The sequence below is a fragment of the Lampetra fluviatilis genome, chromosome 36, assembly GCF_964198595.1.
Source record: "Lampetra fluviatilis chromosome 36, kcLamFluv1.1, whole genome shotgun sequence".
NCBI lineage: Eukaryota > Metazoa > Chordata > Hyperoartia > Petromyzontiformes > Petromyzontidae > Lampetra > Lampetra fluviatilis.
Window position 1 is genome coordinate 6,247,412 of NC_136310.1, and position 24,102 is coordinate 6,271,513.

Genomic DNA, 24,102 nt, shown 5'->3' on the forward strand with positions numbered 1-24,102 from the left:
CCCCCCAAAGTGAGCCGGCCGATTGCCTTTGTGCTGTGTGCGCGCGTGAGGCCGTGCACGCATGAGAAGTGTTACCGCACGTGCACTCTGCACGTGTAGTAACACTGCACGTGTCGTGTGACTGCACGTGTCGTGTTACCGCACGTGTCGTGTGACTGCACGTGCGGTGTTTCTGTACGTGCGGTGTTACTGCGTGCGTGCGTTCTGCGCGAGCGTTTACTGTGTTGCATGTTGCGTGTGTACTGTGTGCAGTATATGTACTGTGTGTGCACTGTGTATATGTACTCTCGGTGTACTGTTAGTGTAGAGTGTGTGCACTGTGTATATGTACTGTCGGTGTACTGTTAGTGTAGAGTGTGCACTGCGGGTGCGTGCCGTGTGCGTGAACTACTCTGACAGCGCGTGCTTGTGTACCCTGTGTAGCATGCGCAGTGAGTTTGTGTACTGTGTGTGTGTGTGTACTGTGTGTACTGTGAGTGTGTGTGCTGTGTGTTATGTGTGTGTACTGTGAGTGTGTGTGTACTGAGTGTGTGTACTGTGTACTCTGTGTGTGTACTGAGTGTGTGGAGTGTGTGTGTGTGTACCGAGTGTGTGTGTACTCTGTGTGAGTGTGTACTGTGTGAGTGTGTACTGTGTGTGTGTACTGTGAGTGTTTACTGTGTGTGTGTGTACTCTGTGTGTGTACTGTGTGTGTGTACTGTGAGTGTGCTGTGTGTGTGTGTACTGTGAGTGTGTAGTGTGTGTACTGTGTACTGTGTGTACTGTGTGTGTGTACTGTGTGTGTGTACTGTGAGTGTATGTGTACTGTGAGTGTTTACTGTGTGTGTGTACTCTGTGTGTGTACTGTGAGTGTGTACTGTGAGTGTACTGTGAGTGTACTGAGGACGAGTCGCCCGTGACTCGTTTAGCTGCAGCTCGTCGCTGTCACCGCGTGCAGGCGCCATCGGCCAACTCCATCAGCCTTGAGTCGCCACGCGGGGCCGGGGAGACAAGGAGAAGAGAGAGAGGTCACACCGTCAACGCCGTCCACCTCGGCCCCCAGCACACGCCTCCGTTGCAAGGCCCACGAGTGACAACATCACCCCATCTCTTTTGTTTTTACGACCAGTGGAAACAAGAAGATGCTCGGTGTAGTCGGCACTTTGCTTCGTTCATCATTTCGTAAAAAAATTTTTTACTTTGCTTTATGTAAACCCCCATCTCTCGCTCACTCCCTCGGTCACTCCCTCGCTCACTCCCTCGCTCACTCCCTCGCTCACTCTTTCGCTCACATCACCCCATCATCATCATCGTCGTCCTGCTGACAACCCCCAATGGTTTCAGATGTTGTGGCTGAAGTCGCGCACACGGACCAGGATGTCTTATCGGGGACAGTGGCTCCACATGTGAACATTTGTGAAGAACACTGCGCTAAAGGTGTCCTTCTCCGTCTTTCCGAAACTTCATCAGCTTTGTAATTTATAGGAATAGGGTTTGACCCTTTCTGGCAATGAAAACGGGGAGGTGTCAAGATGTTAAAACACCAAAACGGGGAAATCCTTTGCAAGGAATCGTGTCTGCATTCACCGTTTCTGATGGACATGCAAACACTCTGAATTTGGATTTAAAGCTTTCGTGACTGCAGGGATTCATAGTCTTGGTTCTTTCGGTAAAGTCATGCAGAAGGGAAATAATAAAATAATAAAAATAAAACATAATAAAATAATACAATTCTCACGACGTTTCGGCCACAACGCAAGCAGCCGTCCTCAGGTGAAGAACAGGTCTGTCGGAAAGACAGCGTCTGAATGACGACGGCTGTTCTTCACCTGAGGACGGCTGCTTGCGTTGTGGCCGAAATGTTGTGAGAATTGTATATTATTATGTTTTATTATTTTATTATTTCCCTTCTACGTGACTTTACCGAAAGAACCAAGAAGATCGCTGAACTAGTTACGAATTGCCACGTTGTGTTTACGTGACAAACCTTACCAATTGGCTGTGTCGGGTGGTGGAGGGTTTAACGACACACACAAAAAAATAACCCTCTATTATTGTACGCATGCATGTATGTTGTTGTTATTGACGATGATGATGGTGTGGACCAATCAGTTTCAAGGACAATGCATACATTATCAGAGTATTGTTTTTTGTTTGCATTTGACTGCAAGTATTGTGGTTAATGTTAACACGATTCCTTGCAAAAGGTGTCAATTTTGTTGCCAGAAAAAAGTGGAAAACCCCTATTAGTAGATGTTGTTGTTGCCGCGACAGGGAGCCAGGGAACATTCCCGCGTCTGTGCACGACTGTTCTTCCATTTAATATTTATATATTCTACCTGCACGAGCACGCCGGCGCTATAATAACACACGCGGGCATGATGCTTAAAGTGGCTATCTCAAAAGGCTATCAGGATAACGCTTATTGCCCGGCAATTCGAATCTTTATTTTCGCCTTTTGCTGATCGGCTGTTCCTCCACCACCACCACCACCGCACGTTGTCATTACCAAGGTCCGCCCGCGTGGCGATACGGGTTGCCATAGCCCGCGGCACTCGACTTTACAGGATTCCAATCTGGTGCCAGCAGCCGCATTATGCATTGTGAGTGTTGTGTGTGTGTGGGTGTGTTTAAACTGTTATTGCGTGACCGTTAGCACCGGGAAGCGGTAGTGTAGCGGTTAGCGCGCTGCGCTATGAACCTGACGACCCGGGTTCGATTACCGCTCACGGCTAACACCAGTGACGATTATCTGAACCGGTCCTGGGCCTCCCCTAGGTCGACTCAGCCTTAAATGAGTACCTGGTGCGGTGTGTAAACATCGCCACTGGGGAGACAAAGGCGGTCGGGCGTGGTGCTGGCCACCCACCCCCTCGTTCGTGTACCGTTCCGGCCTTAATAGGTGCTCGCTAACAGCACTTGCCCCTACAGTCTGTTAAGGCTATACGGGGGATCTTTGTGTGTGTGTGTTTAAACTGTTATTGCCGTGACCGTTAGCACCGAGACAATGGTTTGTCGCACGCTTGCACGCACGAATGCATACAGGCAAGGATTTAGGGCTCAAAACCCAGCGACCCTTCGTTGTTGCGTTTCTCCCGAGGCATCTGGTGCGGTGGTCTGTAAAAGATCAGCACTGGGGAGACAAAGGCTCGTCTGCCGTGCGTGACTTAATAGATGCTCGCCAACACCACTTACCCCAACCTACACGGGAGATAAGTCTCATATATCGTGTATATGCAGTACTGTAACTGTATATACGAGCAATCCACACGTCCTTTGGGCGTGACTGTCTGTCTGTCGCAGTCAACCAGCCAGCCAGCAAACCTTTTTTTTCTTAAATGATATCCAGTGCAGCGGTATGACGAGATGGAGCGGGGGGGGGTTTGTGGAGGCATATCTCAGAGACACTTATAAATCCAGATTTGAGATCTACTTTCTTTCGAACTGCATTGTGTGTTTTAGTGTATTGTCCTTCCCTCCACGACCTTTCGATTAGCACGGTTGGCTACGTACGAACAAGGCGCATTCCCTATCCATGTTGAACTTCTTTCGCAGCGTACGGAGCCAAGCTCATCGGAGGTGCGGGGGAAGGACAGCAAACTACGACGCACACGGCAGTTCTAAGGAAATCAGCAGCAGGCCACGCTTTCCCACCTGATGACGGACGCTTGTGTTGCGCCTGAAACGTCGTGATCTATTTTATTTTCTACCCACGTGACTTTACCGAAAGAACCAAAGCGTATGGATTCCTGCAGTCACGAAAGCTTCAAATCTAGATTAAAATTCGTTTTTTTCAAATACAGATGTACAAAGTGCCTAGCTCCAGTGGCTTCCCAGTATCGGGAGGAAGATGCGTTCCAGACGGCCGCGGGAAGCGCATTTGAAAGCACCGCGCGACGTGGTGGCCACCGTCTTTGCTCCATGGCTGAGCCAAAAGCCGCTACTGCTGCTTCCACTACCGCTGCTGCCACTACTGCTGCTGCTGCTGCCACTACTGCTGCTGCTGCTGCTGCCACAACTGCCGCTGCTGCTACGGGGATGACCGCAGTTCGCGCGATGGCTGTTTGAATTGCTCCTTCGACGAGATGCCAAAATTTGCCTGGCGCGTCGCGGCGGGCGAGGGGGGCGGGGGGGGGGCTGTCGGAGTGTCTCACCGTGGCTCTTGCCTCGCTTGCAACCTAGTCCGGACATGGCCCCGATGCGGTCAATCTTGAGACCGAAGCACCCATCCTTGAGATGTCCCCTGCTCCTCGTCAGAGGCGCCGCGCCGTGACGGTGGTGGTGGTGCTGCTTGTAGAAGCCGCGCTCCGAGCGGTTTTTGAAGTTCGACGGAGATTTCCCGGCGGGGCTCCCGGCGGCGACGGGGGCGACGGGGGCCGCCGAAACGGCTCCGGCTCTCGCCCATCCGGCCGGAACCCCACGGGCAGCCCGGCCTCGGGTTCCAACCCACACGTCGGAGGTGGCGGGCAGCAGAGACGTCCCGGTGAGCGGGGAGCGGAGACGGGGCGCGTGGAGCCTGCGTCCGCGTAGGGCGCGCATCTGTTGGGGGGGGGGATACGGGGGGGGGGGACAAGGGGGAGGGGGGGACAAGGGGGGGGGGGGCACGTGGCGTGTCACCTCTTGCGGTTGATGGATCGTGCGAGATGTGAATTCCCTCGCCTGGTATGCAGGAGGTCGCGAGTTCCATCCCCGTAGTCGCACATCACTATAGTGACACGTGCCAGTCGCACGTCACGTTCGTAACGGGTGACGATGTCGGGCGTCACGGTGGCGAGATGTTAATTCCTTCACCTGGTGCGCAGGAGGTCGTGAGTTCGATCTCGACCCTGACGCCTACTGCTGTATATTTGGAGGTTGCGTGTTTCTCTATATTTCTCTCTCCGTGGTCGCGTGGATTTTTCTCCAGGGGGTTTTCACCTCCACGTTTAGAATCAACATCACGCGCCCGAGAGGATGTGGCTGCTCTTGTGCATTTCCACGCGATGATAAGTCATTGGATTCTTCGAGCTATCAGTTGTGGCCAGCTCGCTTCTGCAAGAGAACTATAGGGAGCTCGGTTGGCTTTACCCGCTGAGATGCAAATAGCTTGGTTTATAGTTTTACTTCAGTTTCACTTTGAAGAGGAACTCGGTAGCAGTTCGGTGACGACACGAATAGGTGCTCGCTAAAACACGCACGTGGACTTTTGGGGGGCAAGTGCTGTTTGCGAGCACTTCTCAAGGCCGGCGTTGTTTAGGAATCGATTTGGGGAGGCACAGGACCGGTTCAGATATCCCTCATGGTATTTGGCCGTGAGGAGTGCGAATCGAATTCGGGTCGCTGGGTTCGTAGTGCGGGGCGCTGACCGCTACACTACCGCTCCCCACAAAGACAAAGATACCCCGTATAGCCTTAACAGATTGTCGGGGCAAGTGCTGTTAGCGAGCAGCACCTATGAAGGCCGGCACGGCACACGAGGGGATGGGTGGCCAGCACCACGCCCGGCCGCCTTCGTCTCCTCAGTGGCGATATTTTTACGCACCGCACCAGGTACTCATTTGAGGCTGAGTCGACCTAGGGGAGGCCCAGGAACGGTTCAGGATAATCGTCGCTGGTGTTGGCCGTGAGCGAGAATCAAACCCGGGTCGCCAGGTTTTGTAGCGCAGCGCGCTAACCACTACACGACCGCTCCCCACAACCGACACACACACCGACACACACCGACACACACACACGCGCGCGCTCCGAGTGTAAGAACAAGACGCCCTTAAAGGCAAAAGTTGGTGGATCACGCAGACATTACGAGCGCAGTGCTTCGAAGCGCGGAATTTTCGGTTGTTTATTTCTGCAGGAGCTCTCCGCGTATCATGCAAAACTACAACTCCGTTACACGAATTGGCACGTTTGACCACCAAACCTTCCTGAATATTAGATTATTTGGGGGAGAGGGGGGTGGTGGTGGTGGTCATGAGACTAATTGGGATAATAAGACAAACTGGGAATTTTCGTCGCGTGGAATTTTTTTTTCTCCGGCTCCTCCGGTCTCCCCTCCTCCTCCCCCCTGCACACCTGAAGTCGTGCACTCGAATATCATTTCGGATGATTTTGCCGCGATAAAAGCAGCACGCACGCGACGATGAGCCACTTCGTCGAGCTGTCGTTTGTGGCCAGGTCGTTTCGGCGATCTTCACCTGCTAAGATAACGAAAGCATTTTCAGTTTGATTTGTATATTTTTTTAAAGGCATTTGTTTACCTTTCCTGTACTTGGCGCCTCTGTCGTGGTATTTTTTGTGTTATTGTTCTGACCCCCCGTGCCCCTGGTGGACATCTGTGGGGGGGAAGAGCTTTATAGCTCATCGGATTCCTCCTGCAGTAGAAACGCTTCTGACATTTAACGTCGGGAAACGAAATGATCGTGAAGCCAGACAGGAACTCGAATCTGGAGTCCCTCTCCGTGTAACCTTGAGCACTTATCTCGGTAAAACCATCACCATCATCACCACCACCATCATCATCACCATCACCACCACCACCATCATCACCATCATCACCACCACCATCATCACCATCATCACCACCACCATCATCATCACCATCATCACCACCACCATCATCACCATCACCACTATCATCACCATCGCCACCACCATCACCACCACCAGCAATTCATAAACTCGGGGCTAAGAGTTTGGGGTCGTTGACCCCCCCCCCCCCCCTAATCGAAGCGTCATCATTGTCACGGCGAGCGGTTTGATTTGACAAGTTGCGCAATCCTCATTCAGTTCATCGGAATTTGGGGCAAACGCTGCAGGCAGACGAGGCCGAGTTCTACGGAACGGTGAAAGTCGCGTGTAGATTTATCTACTACATGCGTATAGATGTTGGGTTTTATATAGATACATCACACGTGTTGTATGTAACTTGTCGCTTGCATATACTTTATAACTAACTATAATCGGGACTAGAAACACATTTTTCTACAAAATGAAACTAAAGTGGAAACGTGAAACGTCGGCGTTACATTGAAGTGTTTCGTGTCGTGGGTAAAAAAAAAACCCGTGGGTGGTGAGCGAATGCAATTTAACAAAATAAAAAAAAACAAATAGAATCCGTGACGTTTCAGGCAATGGTCTTGCTTCATAGCACATACGGGCCGTGCTTTTGAAGAAGGGAAATAGCCTGAAACGTCGTCGCTGATTATGTTTTTTTGTTTAAGGCCACGCACAGAGCGCTATTGACGAGAGTGTGTTGCGTGAGTTGTTGTTGTTGTTTGTGCACAACTGCCATGTACGTGCGTATGTTGAACTTCTTTCGCGCCGTACGTAGCCAACCGTGTTAATCGGAGGTGCTGCAGCAGCAGCACCAAGCGATCAGCAACCAACAGCACTATCAGACAATTAGGAGTGGGGGGATGGGGGTTTGATGCCACTCTGCATCGCTATTGGATCCAGCTGCGATGAGTGTTGGCCGAGGATGTGTCGGGTCACCGCTAGGTCGACTCAGCCTTTTAAAACTATTAAACTTTTGTTTTATTTTGCCAGGTAAGGCCCCACTGATACGGTGGTTCTTGTTTCAGAAGCTACATGGCTTTCACAAACGATGAGCTCAACGAAGTGACGTATCATTGTGTGGGAATTCATATCAGCCAAGTAACTCTAAACGCGTGATGTTGATTCTAAATGTGGAAGGAAAACCCGGAGGAGCCGGATACAAATCCACGCGACCACGGGAAGAGAGAGAGAGAAAGACGCAAACTCCAAATATACAGCAGCAGGCGTCGTCAGGGTCGGGATCTAATCCACGACCTCCTGCATACCAGGCGAGGTAGTTAACATCTCACCACAGGGAGATAGAGAGAGAGACACACACACCGCAAACTCCAAATATACAGCAGGCATCGTCAGGGTCGGGATCGGGATCGAACCCACGACCTCCTGTATACCAGGCGAGGTAGTTAACATCTAGCCACCGTGATGATGATGAATGATGAGAGAGACACGCAAACTCCAAATGTACAGCAGGCGGCGTCAGGGTCGGGATCTAATCCACGACCTCCTGCATACCAGGCGAGGTAGTTAACATCTCCTAGCCACCGTGCCGCCCTTTAAATATCGATCTATAAGTCGCGTTAAAACAATCAACGATTGCGGAGGGCCGGGCATGGGAATTAAAAGGCTCCCCTCATGAAGCTGACATTGCCTTAATAGGTGCTCGCTAACCAGCACTTGCCCCGAGTCACACCAATCTGTGTAGTTGCTATATGGAGGTGGGGGGGGGTGATTCTTTGTGTTGTGCGTGTGACCTGCGGTACTTGTGCGAGGTGTGAAAAGGAAGTGATATGGTTTGACGGGTGATGTCACCTGCATCTTGAGTCAGCGGTTTGTTCACACGGCAATGAATTCTTATCACGGGTAACCCCCCACCTAGCCCTCCCATACGGTTCAACATTACATCATTAACAAGTGCACGTCTCTCTCTCTGTGTGTCTGTGTGTGACAGCACACACGCTCACGACAGCACACACGCTCACGACAGCACACACGCTCACGACAGCACACACGCTCACGACAGCACACACGCGATGCTCCACGCCGCTAAGTCGAGAACGCGCACGTACGCAGGGTAAAGATCCCCCCCCCCCCCCCCACATGTAGCCTTCACAGCATGTTGGAGGTTGGGGCAAGTGCTGTTATAGCGAGCACCCATTAAAGTTACGCACGCACGCACAAGGGGTCTCCACACACAGAGACACACGCGGAAGGAGCAGGCACACGGAACGACTCACTATGGTGGACAGCATCACGTCCGCCCGCCTTTGTCTCGCGAGAGGCGATGTCTACTACACACCGCGCCAGGTGCTCTTTTGAGGCCGAGTCGACCTAGGGGGAGGTCCGGGACCCGGTTCGGATAATCGTCACCCCGGGTGTTGGTGACCGTGAGCGGTGATCGAACTCGGTGACGCCGGGTTCGTAGCGCATGGCGTGGCGCTAACCGCTGCGCCACCGCTCCCCGCTACACGCGTACACCTACACACACCCGCATGTATATATGTGTCGATGGTGGCGATGGCACGATAAGTGGAAGGTGATCCGTGCAGAGGTAGCATTACCTGGACAAAGCTAGATGCGCCTGTGCGCGCGTGTGTGTGTGAATATTCCTGTGTGTGTATGTTTGTGTGTGTATTCCTGTGTGTGTATGTTTGTGTGTACCTGTGTGTATGTTTGTGTGTACCTGTGTGTGTTTGTGTGTGTGTGTGTGTGTGTATTCCTGTGTGTGTTTGCGCGTGTGTGTGGGAGTATTCCTGTGTGTGTTTGTGTGTGTATTCCTGTGTGTTTGTGTGTGTGTCAGTGTGTCAACGGAGCGGTCGTGTAGCGATGAACCCGAGTGATCCGGCCACCAACACCGGTCACGAATTATCTGAACAGATCACGGGAGCCTCCCCCTCGGGTAGACTCGGCCTAAAGCGAGTACCTAACGCGGCGGCGCAAAAACAGCAGCGCTGGGAAGACAAAGGCGGCCGGGCGTGGTGTTGACCACGCAGCCCCCTCGCGCTGCGTGCCGGCAATCATCGGCACTGCTCGCAAACAGCAAAAAAAAAAGTCCGTCAAGGCTACGCGAGTGAGAATCCCTTTGTGTCTTTGCGGGTGCGTGAGTGTCGTCTCACCTGCACGGCGATTGGGTTGGCTCGACTTCGACCCACTGCGGACACGACCGTGAAGACTGCGACCATCAGCAGCAAGCGCATCCTCTCCCACCCCCACGCGCGCTCGTCTCTCTCGGTCTCTCTTCCTCTGTCGCCCTGCGCTCGATTCCCGGCCGCGACGGCGTTCCCCCTGGCTCTTCTCTCCTCCTCGGCTGCCCTCTCTCCCGTCTCTCCCCTCCTCCGCGGGTCTCTCTCACCACCACCACCAGCACCACCCCCCACCCCCCGCCGCTACTCTCTCGGTTCCGCTACTGCTCGTACCTCTCCTCTCTTCACCGTCTTGGTCGTCTCGAATGCGCTCCTCCTCCTCCTTGCGTCTCTTTCTCTCTCGTCTCTCTCCCCTCGCTTGCGGGTCTCTCTCCCCGCCTCTCGATCTCGCTGTGCCTCTCACCTAACTCCGTGTCTCTCCGTCTCCGCTACGGTTGTTTGAACCCCTTCCCCGTCTCGCTTCACCTATTTGCTTCTTCGTCTGTATCTCGATTTCGCTTCTCTCCGTCCGTCCGTCTCTCGCTCTCTCTCGCTCTCTATTAATGCTTTTTTGCGAGTCCCCGCCGCCCTGTTCCGTTGTAACAACGCTACGGCAATAATCAATCAACAATCAGTCGATGATTCTAAAATCATTATCCCCCAACACGGACTAATGACCACGCCGCTGCATCTCGAAACCGCCGCTCCGCCGTTTCCCAGTCGCCCTCCCGTATTTATAGAGACCGTGGCCGGTGCAATGGGGAGTGCATTCTTTATTTATTTACACACAGACTTGCCCTTTTTTTATTATTATTATTTTCAAATTACTCGCTACACCACTGCGTGCACTAACGCCTTCCATAACGATAATGCAAAAAAATATATATAAAATTATATTATTACTAAAATACCCGACGCACAGGTTGACGTCACTAAAGAACGACTGACGGCGAAATCCTCCTCCTGAGTCACCAACGCCCTCGTGTGTGTGTGACGAGGGGGGAGGGGGGGGCTAGAGTTTGTACGAAGTAATTAAACAAACTATTGTTTTTTGTAGATGCATGAAAAATAATCATCGCCTTGAACGTTTCCGCGAGTTGAGTGATTGAGCGCACACGCCTCCAACGTCATACGGATGAGTCATCGCCACCTGGAATTGGGGATACGAAGAGGTGTGGGTGGAGGGGGAACGGGAAACCAAATGACAAATAAATAATTTCGAGAGAACAATCGAGGAAGAATAACCGTGCGCACGCACCGATTTGCGTGACGATTCCGTCTAACGTGCGGCTCCGCCTGAGCTCGTCCCGGTGTAACAGGCTAAACTAACCCCTGCCACGATCAAACCCTGGCCCAGGCAAGAGTAATCCCGGGGGGATGAAGTGTCCTAGACTAAACTAAACCCCCCGGGGGTTTAAACTCGACTGGGCCAGGCCATACCACCCCTCCAGGGCAGAAGATGCCCCATGTGAAAGTTCAAACGAACTTCAATCGATATCTAAAAATCGTATACATGGAAGTATGAATCTCAATTTGATCAATTGAAGCATTTTTAGGGTTAGGGATAGGGTTAGGGATAGGGTTAGGGATAGGGTTAGGGATAGGGTTAGGGATAAGATTAGGGATAGGGTTAGGGATAGGGTTAGGGATAGGGTTAGGGATAGGGTTAGGGATAGGGTTAGGGATAGGGTTAGGGATAGGGTTAGGGATAGGGTTAAGGTTCGGGTTAGGGTTAGGGATAGGGTTAGGGATAGGGTTATTATTATTATTAAAGTTTTTCTGGTTGAAGCAATCAAAGTCTATGTGTTTACAGTTTTAAATAAAATGTTGGAAAAATTTAGTAATTCATGTGTATATCGCTCAACACTTACTATCATGGGGGTATGATTTGGCCTAGAGGGGTATAATCTCGCCTAGGCCGTTTTAACCCCGGGTATACGACGGCCTGGCGGTATACTTCGGCATGTTAAATCTGGAAGTCCGTGACTACACTGGTGGAACACGATCACTGTGTAACACGGTTTTTGTCCCTGAGTAGTAAGTTGTTTTCGAATTGCTTATGCCTCAAAGTATAGAAAGTGGCTGTTATTCCCCGTAAACTTTGCTTTGTGACCAGGACTTCACGTGAAAGAATAACACACATGCACACCACGTGTTCTCATTAACAATAGTTACATTTCAAAATATCACTGTCCTGGTCACAAAAGCAAAGTTTGTGGGGGGCTAATAGCCACTTTCTGTACTTTTGAGGCATAAGCAATTAGTAAATAACACTTACTACCCAGGAACAAAAAAACATTTATTTGTTGCTACAAAGTGATTAGCAGCTCAATGCGCGCGTAGTGATTGCTGTGTATTTGATTTAGCCGAGCGGTGGCGGTGGTGGTGGTGGGGGTGGTGGTGGGGGTGGTGGTGGTGGGGGTGGTGGTGGTGGTTTCGCTTCTGCTGCTCCACGTGGCCTGCCTCACTGCCTGTGATCCAGCGCTGTGGGGGAAACGGCGAGGGTTGGTGGACCACAAAGACAACGATCCCCCGTGTAGCCTTAAGAGACTGTTGGGGCAAGTGCTGTTAGCGAGCAGCACCTACGAAGGCCGACACGGCACACGGTGGGGTAGGGGTAGCCAGCACCACGCCCGGCCGCCTTTGTCTCCCTAGATGTTTACCCACCGCACCGGGTACTCATTTGAGGCCGAGCCGACCTACGGGAGGCCCTGAACCGGTTCAGATAACCGTCACCGGTGTTGGTCGTGAGCGGGAATCCAACTCGGGTGACTGGGTTCGTAGCGCAGCGCGCTAACCGCTGCGCCACCGCTCCCCCCCACACACAGATGTTGATGCTGCGAAACTCCCTTACCCGTGCATGTGGCGTTGATGAGGCGGTGGTGCTGTATCCTGGCTCGCCACAACAACAACATCAACAACAACATCAACAACAGCAACAACAGTAACACAAAACGTGGACTCGACCTGTTCCATCTGCGCGTGATACGAGTGTTGCCCTCTAGCACGCATGTGGTTGCTTTGGGAGTCCTCATTAAATGACCGAAAACGCCTTAGTACACAGAGGACCGCAGAGCTTGGGAGATAATTTTCTACGCGGGCTCACGGCCTGGCTGCTGCTGCTGCCTTCCCGCTCCTCGTTCTCTGTAGTTCCTCCTCTTTATGAGTTTGAATGATTATTATTATTATTTGCAAATAGTCATTCACGTGCTCTGCTTCGCGTCTCCAAATGTCGGGCAGACCCTTTGACGAACGCGCGCGGATCTTCAATCTCGGGTGAGTCCGCAGGAGCCGCGCCACGCGATTACCAAAAGTCTCGTGCCTATCGGGTGACATTGGCGAGCGTTATCGTGACCCCCACGTGGCAGACAGACGGAGAGTGTGTCCGTCCCCCCATCACCCCCAGCCCCCCCCCCCACGTAGCAGATGCAGCGTGGGCCACTGTGTGACGGCCGTCGGTGGGGTCAGATTTGCGAAATAAAAAACAAAAAATCTCCGCACTTGACTCATTTTGGGGTCGTACAGACAGCAGCGATCACCGTCACCACGCCCGTGCAGTGTGCAGGTAACCACCTGCAGCGTGCAGGTCACCACCTGCAGCGTGCAGGCGACTTCCTGCAGCGTGCAGGTGGTGAGCTGCACGATGTGTAACCCGATTTAAAGCTTTCGTGAATGCAGGGATTCATCTTCTTGGTTCCTTCGGTAAAGTAACGCAGAAGGGAAATAATGAAATAATAAAAATAAAACATAATAAGATGCAATTCTCACGACGTTTCGGCTACGACGCAAGCAGCCGTCCTCAGGTGAAGAACAAGTCTTTCGGAAAGACAACGTCATTCGGACGTCATTCGGACGCAGCCCTGCTCTTCACCTGAGGACGGCTGCTTGCGTTGTGGCCGAAACGTCGTGAGAATTGTATATTCTTATGTTTTATTATTTTATTATTTCCCTTCTACGTGACTTTACCGAAAGAACCAAGAAGACGTGTGTCACCCGTCTGGTTCTTAGCTTTCTTGAGCTCTCCGTTGCATGGTTAAACAATATCAAAACTTGGCTCATGATGGAATTCACCGCACTCACCTTTTGCGTCCGAAAACTGCACCGCCACTCCACCCAATAATTACAATAACACTATCATCAGCATTATTATTCTTTCGCACCGTGCGTAGCCAACTGTGTCAATCGGAGGTGGGCAGGAAGATGTCCAGGAGGCTCGTTGCCAATGTCCTGCTGCTGCTGGTCACGACGAGAGGGCTTCAGCAGAGAGAGAGAGAGTTCGTGTCGCTGTTCCTATTCCTCCGTTGAAGGGACGCAGCCTCCAGTCGGCTGCTTTGTGGGTTCGTGGTTTGGGTTGCACCGCCTTTAAAGTATCCCGACGTAGCCCTGTGCACACGTGTACGAGTTCTATTCATCTCGACGTATCTTTGTGGGTTTACGAGATGGGTCCATCGTTTGGGTTGCATGGCCGCAAACGCAGCACTGTGCCTTGTCAGGGTCTTTAATTTTGACATTCGAAGCTGTGGCTCAGTGTCGGCCTGTTGATGTTCTGACGCGGTTGTTGGTTACGCGGATATGGGTGGGCGGGTGGGTGGGCGAGCGGGTGGGTGGTGTGTGGGTGGGTGGGTGGGCGAGTGAGCGGGTGGGTGAGTGGTGTGTATGGGTGGGTGAGTGGTGTGTGGGTGGGTGAGTGAGTGGTGTGTGGGTGGGTGGGTGGGTGAGTGGTGTGTGGGTGGGTGGGCGAGTGAGTGGGTGAGTGGTGTGTGGGTGGGCGAGTGGGTGGGTGAGTGGGTGGTATGTGGGTGTGTGGGTGGGTGGGCGAGTGAGCGGGTGGGTGAGTGGTGTGTATGGGTGGGTGAGTGGTGTGTGGGTGGATGGGTGGGTGAGTGAGTGGTGGGTGGGCGAGTGGGTGAGTGAGTGGTGGGTGGCTGGGCGAGTGGGTGAGTGGTGTGTGGGTGGGCGAGTGGGTGAGTGAGTGGGTGGGTGAGTGGTGTGTGTGGGTGGGTGAGTGGTGTGTGGGTGGGTGGGTGGGCGAGTGGGTGGGTGAGTGAGTGGTGTGTGGGTGGGTGAGTGGGTGAGTGAGTGGTGTGTGGGTGGGTGGGCGAGTGGGTGGGTGAGTGAGTGGTGTGTGGGTGAGTGGGTGGGTGAGTGGTGTGTGGGTGGGTGTGTGGGCGAGTGGGTGGGTGAGTGAGTGGTGTGTGGGTGGGTGGGTGGGTGAGTGAGTGGTGGGTGGGTGGGTGAGTGAGTGGGGGGTGGGTGAGTGGTGTGTGTGGGTGGGTGAGTGGGTGGGTGAGTGAGTTGATGGCTTCACCGGTGTCTTCGAGGAGGAGGAGGAACGTCGACGCCGGGGGGTGCAGCGACGTTTTGGGTCTCGAATGAGGAGGTGCTGATTCATCCAAGTACTTGAGCAGCCTCGCATCCAAGACCCGACGAGATGGAGGCGCAATTACTAGAGTTGTGTCAACAATAAACACCTTGTTGGGTGCTTAATGCTGCGTTGGCGCTATGAACCCGACCAACCGAGTTCGATTCCCACTCACGGCTAAGGTCAGTGGCAAAACCCAGTCTTGGGTCCTCGCCCACCCACCCACCCCCTGCCCTCAAAACCCCTCCACCGACCCGCACTGACCAGCGTGGTGAAGTATGGTCAAACAACCCTCACGACACGACACGGTGTTCATTCAGCAGTGGATTGACAAAGCCGTGCATGTTATAATTATGCTCAAAAACGCATCGATTAGAATCGATTCTAATACTGTAGCCGATGCAATGAGTTTCTTTCACAATCACCGTGTACTGTTCTCGTCTGCATCCTTATCGAAGTTAACTTGTAAAGGTTGTTTAATTATATTTTGTGTCGTAGCATCGCACCCATGCGCCCAAACAAGAACGTTTCAATGAGTGCACAAATGCCTGCCAGGAACACATCCATCGTGTTGTTTTTTTAATTGATTGTTTGTCGTAACGTTGTGATCCCGTGCCCCTACTGGACATCTGTGAGCAAAAAGAGCTTTATAGTTCATCGGATTCCTCCATTTTAGATAAATATTATGATTCTCTTTATAAAGCAGGTCAAGCCTCCCGTAAACCACGTGACCTGCGTGGCACGCCCTCCCCCCCACCCGCCCTCCCCCCACTCTGAATCCCACCCCTCTCCCCGCCCCCTGTGAAAACACACTCTGATTCGTGCACCAGCTCGCTCCTTCCCTTCTCTCTCCACCGTCTCTTCCCTCGCCTCTCTGTTTTTTTTTTTACGATCAGTAGAAACAAGAAGATGCTCGGTGTAGTCGGCACTTTGCTTCGTTCATCATTTCGTAATTTTTTAAAAAATAATAACTTTGCTTTATGTAAACCCCCACCGCTCGCTCACTCTTTCGCTCACTCTTTCGCTCACTCTCTCGCTCACTCCCTCGCTCACTCCCTCGGTCACTCTCTCGCTCACTCTCTCGCTCACTCTCCCGCTCTCTCTCTCTCGCTCACTCCCTCGGTCACTCTCTCGCTCACTCTCTCGCTCACTCCCTCGGTCACTCTCTCGCTCACTCCCTCGCTCACTCCCTCGGTCACTCTCTCGCTCACTCTCTCGCTCACTCTCTCGGTCACTCTCTCGCTCACTCTCCCGCTCTCTCTCTCTCGCTCACTCCCTCGGTCACTCTCTCGCTCACTCTCTCGCTCACTCCCTCGGTCACTCTCTCGCTCACTCTCTCGGTCACTCTCTCGGTCACTCTCTCGCTCACTCTCCCGCTCTCTCTCTCGCTCACTCTCTCGCTCTCTCTCGTTCTGCACGCAGCCTTCCTCGCAGTCCGACGGCCTCCGACGGGTAGCTCATATCAGCATGCAGAGCTCCCCGTCATCTGCCACCGAGCACACTCTCATCATCACCGCCCGCTCTCATCCCCCCGATATCTTGGCCTCCGTACAGCCTCGAGCGGGCAACTTCATTCACTGATGTTGTTTATGTCGTTTATTGTTAAATTAGAATCACAGTTCCTACGATCACTGCTACATTGTTTTTTTATAGCCTTATTTTGGTGATTTTGGAAACGTTTTGGTTTAGCCATGTTTGTTTGCTGTAGCACAGAGTTAGCCTGATAACTTTAATCTAAATTGTCTTATGGTTGTTATTGTTTGACTTGCATCCCACTGGGATTTTTTTTGCACAGCGTTGAAATGCGGTGCTTTTTTCTGCAATACTTTGCTGTTTTTTACCAGGTAAGGTCCAATGAGTTTATATAGTTATTTTTTTTAGAAGCTGCCTGGCCACAAATGATAGCGCAACGAAGTGGTTAATCGTCACGTGGGAATGTATAGCAGCCAGATACCCTAAACGTGCGATGTTGATTCTAAATGTGGAGGGGAAAAACCGGAGGACCCGGAGAAAAATCCGTAGAGCGGGCGTCAGGATCGGGATCGAACCCACGACCTCCATGCCAGGCGAGGTCGTTCACATCTCACACACCCCTGCCACCTACATCATTCTATGTCTGTCACCGTTTTTGTTCAACTACGTCAAGCGCCTTAAGTTGAAGTCGCTCTATATCAATATAACATTTGATTTGTATCACTGAGAGCTTTTGCCGAATCTCGATGCTTTTTGTCCAAGAGGCTGCCGGGACACTGCGATGTGCATGACATGAAATTCTAGATTTGAAGCTTTCGTGACTGCAAGGATTCATATTCTTAGGTTTATTTCGGTAAAGTCACGTAGGTAAAAAATTTTTTTTTAATTTTTTACCTACGTGATTTTACCGAAAAAAACCTAAGAACATGAAGTGAGAGTTTGAATTCACGCGAAGAGGTCAATTTCAGAAGGCAAAACAAAGCTCGCAAACGCAACGAGGGTTGCCAATCGCTCAAGACATCCGCACGGATGGATACAACAATCCGTTGCGTGTGCTTTGCCGTGTAATTGGCCAGCTCGCAGGCGAAACCGACAAACGCCTCCTGAATTAACGCGCGGGTCTTCGCACCACCACGACTCCAGCTGCGTGAGCATAATTGTGCGTCGTCACCCCTCCTCCACCCGACAGCCGACTAAACAAAGCTGCCGGCGTGACAACGAGACCCTGACGACAACTCGAAAACAATCAGTTGACCTATCGGCCGGCGCATGCTTATTCAGGAATATATGTGTACTTGTGAAAGTTGTACTTGCACACTTTATTTATAGCGATGTGTTTTAGACGATTTATTTTAGCGTATTTATTTTAACTGATCAGACAATAATTAGGCGTGTTTATTCGATTAAAATACACGTATTTTATTAAAATATTATTTAAAAATTTACGTGTATTTAAATATTTCAAATATTTATTTAAATGCGCGTATTTATTTTAGCGACTTGCTGACCTGTGCTCGATCTTGCCCCCATGTCGTTGCTCGTTTTGGTTGTTGTGAAGAAGAGCTTCATAGCTCATCAGATTTCACCACGATAAATAATCAAATTCCGATTTGCCAGACGGGGACCCCCCCCCCCCATTCATAAGCACGACATTGTGGCTTGACGCTCCACTCGCTGCCACAAACCTGGCATGGGTTGACCCTTTCCTTGCAGCTCTTCAGCAAGATGTGGGTGCCTCGCTTGGCAAGATGCCGCTCGGGGTTTTCCCCGTATTGCGTTGTTTTTATTGTATTTGTTTGCTTATTTTATTACGGCACCGACAAACGCGTTCGCGTGTTGGTGAAGCGTAAAATCTCAAGGCAATTACCGGGGATATGTCGCAAGATGGATTTGTCAAGGCCCCCCCCCCATCCTCCTTGTTTGGCGAGGCCCAGGGGTCGACGGCCTTGCGGCTCCTTAAAGAAACCACCGCTTTGTGACGTTCGTTTATTCAGGACCACCGTTTCGTTAATCTCCACGTTGCATTGCGGACTCTTGAGATCATTGGAAACTCATTTGCCAGTAAAAAATATGATAATTGTTTTTTTACCCTTCTATCTGGCAACAAAACTGACACCTTTTTTTTTTAATAAGGAGTCATGTTTGCATAGACCACAATACCTGCAGCCATAATGCAAGCAAAAAACACAACTCTGATAATGTATGCACTGTCCTTGAAGTTGATTGGTCCACACCCGAGACAGCTTTCCTTAGAGCCTAGTCTCACATGGTGTTGGACCAGATGACGCCAAAAGGCGCACCTTTTGGCGCAGGTATTGTGGTCTATGCAAACATGACTCCTTGTAAAAAAAGGTGTCAGTTTTGTTGCCAGATAGAAGGGTAAAAAAACAATTATCCGACTCTTGAGATATTGAGATTTTTTTTTTGACCGAACCGAATTCCAAAAAAATGTCCCTTCTTGCGTATTTTGGTTACGTGACGGAGTGCTCCTGCCGATAATTGCATCCGACTCTTGGTAAGTAATTTGCTTAAAATATTTTTAGACAAGACGAGCACTGTGCACTTCCTTCAGGAAATTTTGAACGTTTTTATTTTGTGTTTTGCATAATGTACACAAACAGCTGCGCGCTGTATAACGCGTTGTTGCGTTGCCTGTCCTTGTTGGAAACGCTCGTTTATAACAACCCTCTGACCGGCGAACTTCTCCCTCCTTGACGCAGATCATCAACAGCTTCACGATTCCGCACTCAAGCCAGTCGAGGCCACATAACCGCGCGGTGAGTGGCCGAAAGGTGGCATCGCGCCTGGCGTCTCACACATTCGTACTTTGTGGATTTCCCGGGAGAGGAGCGTCACGTTCAGTTGGATGAATCCTCGTCCCGATGCACTGCCCCCCGGCGCCTTGCTGATTCGTCTCCGAAGAAGGGGCCGGCTGGTGTGGCCGAAGCGTCGCTGATGATCTGCAAGAGCGGGAGATCCACGAACAATGTTCGGTCGCCGCGTTGAACGGCATTGGCGGTGATTTGCCACTGAACGGGGCGGGGGTCCGCGTTGAAGGCTGCTGTCAACTTCCTCTCCCGACTGCTGCTGCTGCTGATGATGATAACGATGGCGCAGTGCCGGATCAAGCTGGTGCGGGGCCTGTAGCATGATGTTATAAAGGGGCCCTGAATATTTAAAAAAAACACGTAAATATTAAAACACGCATTTTTAACTTGCATAGTAAAGTAATTGTATGTTTTCATTTGCAAAACAGCCAGATAATACGACAAATCGCTAACCTTAAACACCCAATCGTTCATAAAAGTTGAAGGCGGTATAGTACTATAGTAATAGAGCAAGTGCAGAACCACTAAACCGGAATTCATAGCATGAAAGCATTTAGCGCGGTCCTTGAAAGTGCGTGGCCCGTAGCTACTTATGCAGCTACTTGTGCTGCTGGGATCATCCGGCACTGTGATGACCCTGAAAAGTTTACAAATAAAACCCGGTCCGTCGGTCCGTCGTCCCATCGTTCCCCCGAAAGTAACTTTCACATTTTGTGTCAATTTTGATACTGCTACTGATACTCTTGCTGTTAGGGAGTGACTCATGCAGCTAGCTATGCCCGCAAAGTTTGGTCGCACACGTTGTGTATGTCGTTTATTGTTAAATTAGAATCACAGTTCCTACGATCACTGCTACATTGTTTTTGTAGCTTTATTTTGGTGATTTTGGAAACGTTGTGGTTTAGCTATGTTTGTTTGTTGTAGTACAGAGTTAGCCGGATAACTTTAATCTAAATTGTCTCATGGTTGTTATTGTTTGACTTGCATCCTACTGGGCTTTTTTTGCACATAGCGTTATAAATACAGTGTTTTTTTCTCTAGAAGACTTTGCTGTTTTTTTCCCAGGATTTTTCTGTTGCATGTAGTCACTTGAAGATGTTTCTTGTTCATGTTTTTGTTTTGTTGCGGTTGCACCCGAGTCAAGAGCCGCATGGCTCACGGGTTTATACCTAATACATGAAACTGAAACTGAATGATTCTAGATTTGAAGCTTTCGTGACTGCAAGGATTCATATTGTTAGGTTTTTTCGGTAAAGTCACGTAGGTAAAAAATGAAAATGAATTAAAGTAAAATAAAAAAATTTTTAAAAATAAAATTACAAATTAAAATATTTTTATTTAACTTTGATTAATTAAAAAAATTTACCTACGTGACTTTACCGAAAAAACCTAAGAATATAAAATCGGAATGATTCGCCCACCACGCCGCTGTGTTCCTGAGACATGTAAAGTCCACATCGCGGAGCGGTGCCCTCGAGTGGACGAAACCTGCCATCGCAGCTCATTTAATTGACGAACATGTGTTCGCACGATTCATTATGATGAATGCATCATGCCATAATACTGGTAGGAACCTCCTGGTTACACCAGCCCACAGGGGATTGTTGTGTCCGTCCGTCCGTTGTGCATCCAAAAATGGGAGGGGTGGTGCTGGGTGGAGAGGCGAGGGTGAGGAGGGGCTGGGTGGGGAGGGTGGGGAGGGGTTGGGTGGGGCTGGGTGGAGGGTGGGAGGAGTGGGGCTGGGTGGGGAGGGGCTGGTCACCCCGTGGTGCCCTTCTAAAACTCAACGTTTAACCTACTCACGCCGGCTTGTGCCCGCCCTCACAGTCGGCCATATTTGCGGAATACACCACGCCGCCGTTGACCCTGGCCATTGACCGAGCAACCCAACGTTCCTACCAGCTCCCTCCGCAGGAATGTGTTTAATTGTACAATGCTAATACTGTAAGTGATGCCAATGACACCGTTTTAAAAGCGATATGCTACCGATATGCGAATAATTAACCGCAGGGGGAATGACCGCAACGCTAAACGCAAAAAAAACAGTTCTAAAGAAATTAGTTTTCAACCTAGATAATTTAAAAGTGAGTGCATAGCTCCCATGTGGCTTCCTTCTATCGGAAAGGAAGGTGCGTTCCAGACGGCCGCAGAAGCGCGATTGAGCGCAGCGGCGTGACCGCCGTCGTTGTTCGAGGGTCGCGATCAAAAGCCGACCGGAGTGTCACGTGACGATGGCTCTTCTCACCGCCCGTCGACGAGATTAGCGAGATCATTGTGGTAGGAACCTCTCGGCTACACCAGCCCACAGCAATATTGTGCCGCATCACAAAAGGCATTTTCACGATGAATTCATATCAATAATATTATCGTTATCGACGATGTGTGGGGGTGTCCGCACCAAGGTTCTCCTCTTGCCTGTCCAAGGTATGTGGACAAACATTGGCACCACGAGGGGGGGGCCCTCCAGTGGCCCGCTGGGCCTTGCGATGCCGTGGAGTATTCTGACCTCGGGGGGGTGGGTGGGGGGGGGGTCAGAATGCAGCGTCACGCGCCCGACTTTGGTGACACCGAGTGGGGGGGGGGGGCCCATCGAAAAGTCGTTCACCGGGTCTGGCACGGCGCGTGTGGCACGCACTCCACGCGTTTCCTGCCCCACCCCCACCACCCCCCATCACCCCCCCCCCCATCACCCCCCCATCACCCCCACCCCCCCGGCTCAGGGTAGAGGTGCCCGCGGGGCTGGGTTGGCCCCCCCCCCCAGAGCCGCTAATCCCCACGAGACAGCGACGGCCTTTCATCGCAGAGGCAGCGGGTCCCGATAATTACTCATCCCACACCGCCGACACACGATACATACACACACACACAATACCCACCGTACACATGCATATGACAGACGACTACATCATCATCATCATCACACACACCGCTGTAACTAACCATCGACCGCATCAGATCATCGCCGACAGGCTGATGCTCGCATCCCCTTCATAAATGGAAAATGAAAGGCACAAGCCACAGTGGTGCGATTGTGGACATGCAAGCCACACTATGGACCTACTTGGCAAACCCACAGGTACAGATAAAGACTCTTCGAGATACACAGAGACTCATAGAGATGCATAGAGACCCACAGAGATACATGAAAGGCACAAGCCACAGTGGTGCGATTGTGGACATGCAAGTCACACACCATGGACCTACTTGGCAAACCCACAGAGACTCCCTAGAAATGCATCGAGACCCATGCCACTCACAGTAAACCCACGAATTATCTCTCGCTCTGCTGAAGCCCTCCCGACGTGGCCAGCAAGAGACCTCGACATTCAGCTCGTTGTTGCTGTTGTTGTGCGTGTTGTTACGTGTGTGTGTGTTGTTGTTGCGTGTTGTTGTGTGTGTGTGTTGTTGTGTGTGCGTGTGTGTGTTGTTGTGTGTGTTGTTGTTGTAGTGTGTGTGTGTTGTTGTTGTGCGTTTGTGTTGTTGTTGTGTGTGTTGTAGTGTGTGTGTGTGTTATGTGTGTTGTTGTGTGTTGTTGTTGTTGTGTGTGTTGTAGTGTGTGTGTTGTTGTGTGTGTGTTGTTGTGTGTGCGTGTGTGTGTTGTTGTGTGTGTTGTTGTTGTAGTGTGTGTGTGTTGTTGTTGTTGTGTGTGTTGTAGTGTGTGTGTGTTGTTGTGTGTGTGTGTTGTTGTGTGTGTGTGTTGTTGTTGCGTGTTGTTGTGTTGTTGTTGTTGTTGTGTGTTGTTGTTGCTGCTGGCTGTCGCATCTGCACGCGGGGTCTGCTACCGCACCGTCGTCTGCGGTGTCCCTGCCGCCGCAGCAGCCGCGGCGCTAATGAGTTCTGGCACTCATCGCTTCATTAGCATCTTAGCCAATTACAGCCGGGGCTGTCTCGCTCGACCTCCTGTCAACAGAGCCGTCACCCCCCCCCACACGTGTCAATCCATCGTGGCGCTGATGTCATCTCCATTCTGTTCTGGTGGGAGCTGCCGGAGTGACGCGGTGCTACATCACGTGGGGGGCTCGCAGGCGAGAAAGAATTGGGGGGGGGGGGCTTAAAAGACTTGCATCCCACTGGGATTTTTGCACACAGTGTTGGTGTACGGTGCTTTTTCTGCAATATTTTGCTGTCTTTTCTTGGATGTTCTGTTTGCACTTAGTCACTTTAAGATGTTTTCTTGTTCATGTTTTTGTTTTTTTATTTTGTTGCGGTTGCACCCGATTCAAGAGCCGAATGGCTCACAGGGCTGTACCTAATACATGAAACTTGAAACTTGAAATCGGTTCGAGCCCCATTCTCAGGCGTCTTTCTGCCAGCGGAGTTTGAATGGTTTCTCTCTCCTCCCTCCCTCTCTCCTCTCTTTCTCTGCCTTGCTTCGGCAGCACATACACTAAAATTGGAACGATACAGAGAAGATTAGCATGGCCCCTGCGAAAGGATGACACACAAATGTTCTCCCTCTCTCCTTTTTTTTTACGATCAGTGGAAATAAGAAGATGCTCGGTGTATTCGGCACTTTGCTTCGTTCATGATTTCGTAATTTTTTAAAAAAATAATTACTTTGCTTTATGTAAACCCCCACCTCTCGCTCACTCTCTCGGTCACTCTCTCGCTCACTCTCTCACTCTCTCATCTCTCTCTCTCTGTCACTCGCTGCTCTGCGTGGTCGCTCCTGCCCGAGCTAAAAGCCGGGCCGATATCATTCGCGCCGCGGTTGCGTGATGCTTGCGATCTTCTTCGCCTGGCATGCAGGCAGGTGATCTAGGGGATTCGATCACAACCCTGACGCCTGCTGCTGGATATTTGGAGTTTG

At 51.1% G+C, this 24,102-nt stretch overlaps 1 protein-coding gene and 1 non-coding gene across 2 annotated transcripts; one reads left to right on the forward strand and one right to left on the reverse strand.

The window, feature by feature from the left end:
- Positions 1–677: 677 nt before the first annotated feature.
- On the reverse strand, positions 678–10,405 carry LOC144945163 (uncharacterized). Its single transcript, XM_078873449.1, has 3 exons — positions 9,624–10,405; positions 4,134–4,518; positions 678–961 (listed from the first exon to the last, which is right to left on the reverse strand). Exons 1-3 carry the CDS (start codon positions 9,702–9,704, stop codon positions 957–959), a joined length of 471 nt encoding a protein of 156 aa, XP_078729575.1. The 5' UTR covers positions 9,705–10,405; the 3' UTR covers positions 678–956.
- A 13,254-nt stretch (positions 10,406–23,659) lies between these two features.
- On the forward strand, positions 23,660–23,763 carry LOC144945182 (U6 spliceosomal RNA). The gene has a single exon (XR_013639629.1). It is a non-coding gene; the product is annotated as a U6 spliceosomal RNA (small nuclear RNA).
- Positions 23,764–24,102: the final 339 nt, after the last annotated feature.

What these genes read in the sequence shown, in the direction of transcription:
- LOC144945163 (XM_078873449.1), bottom strand. Translation starts at nt 9,704, where the DNA reads ATGCGCTTGCTGCTGATGGTCGCAGTCTTCACGGTCGTGTCCGCAGTG. An exon ending in CCAACCCAATCGCCGTGCAG is followed by an intron (nt 4,519 to 9,623) that starts GTGAGACGACAC and finishes CCCCCCCAACAG; the next exon opens with ATGCGCGCCCTACGCGGACG.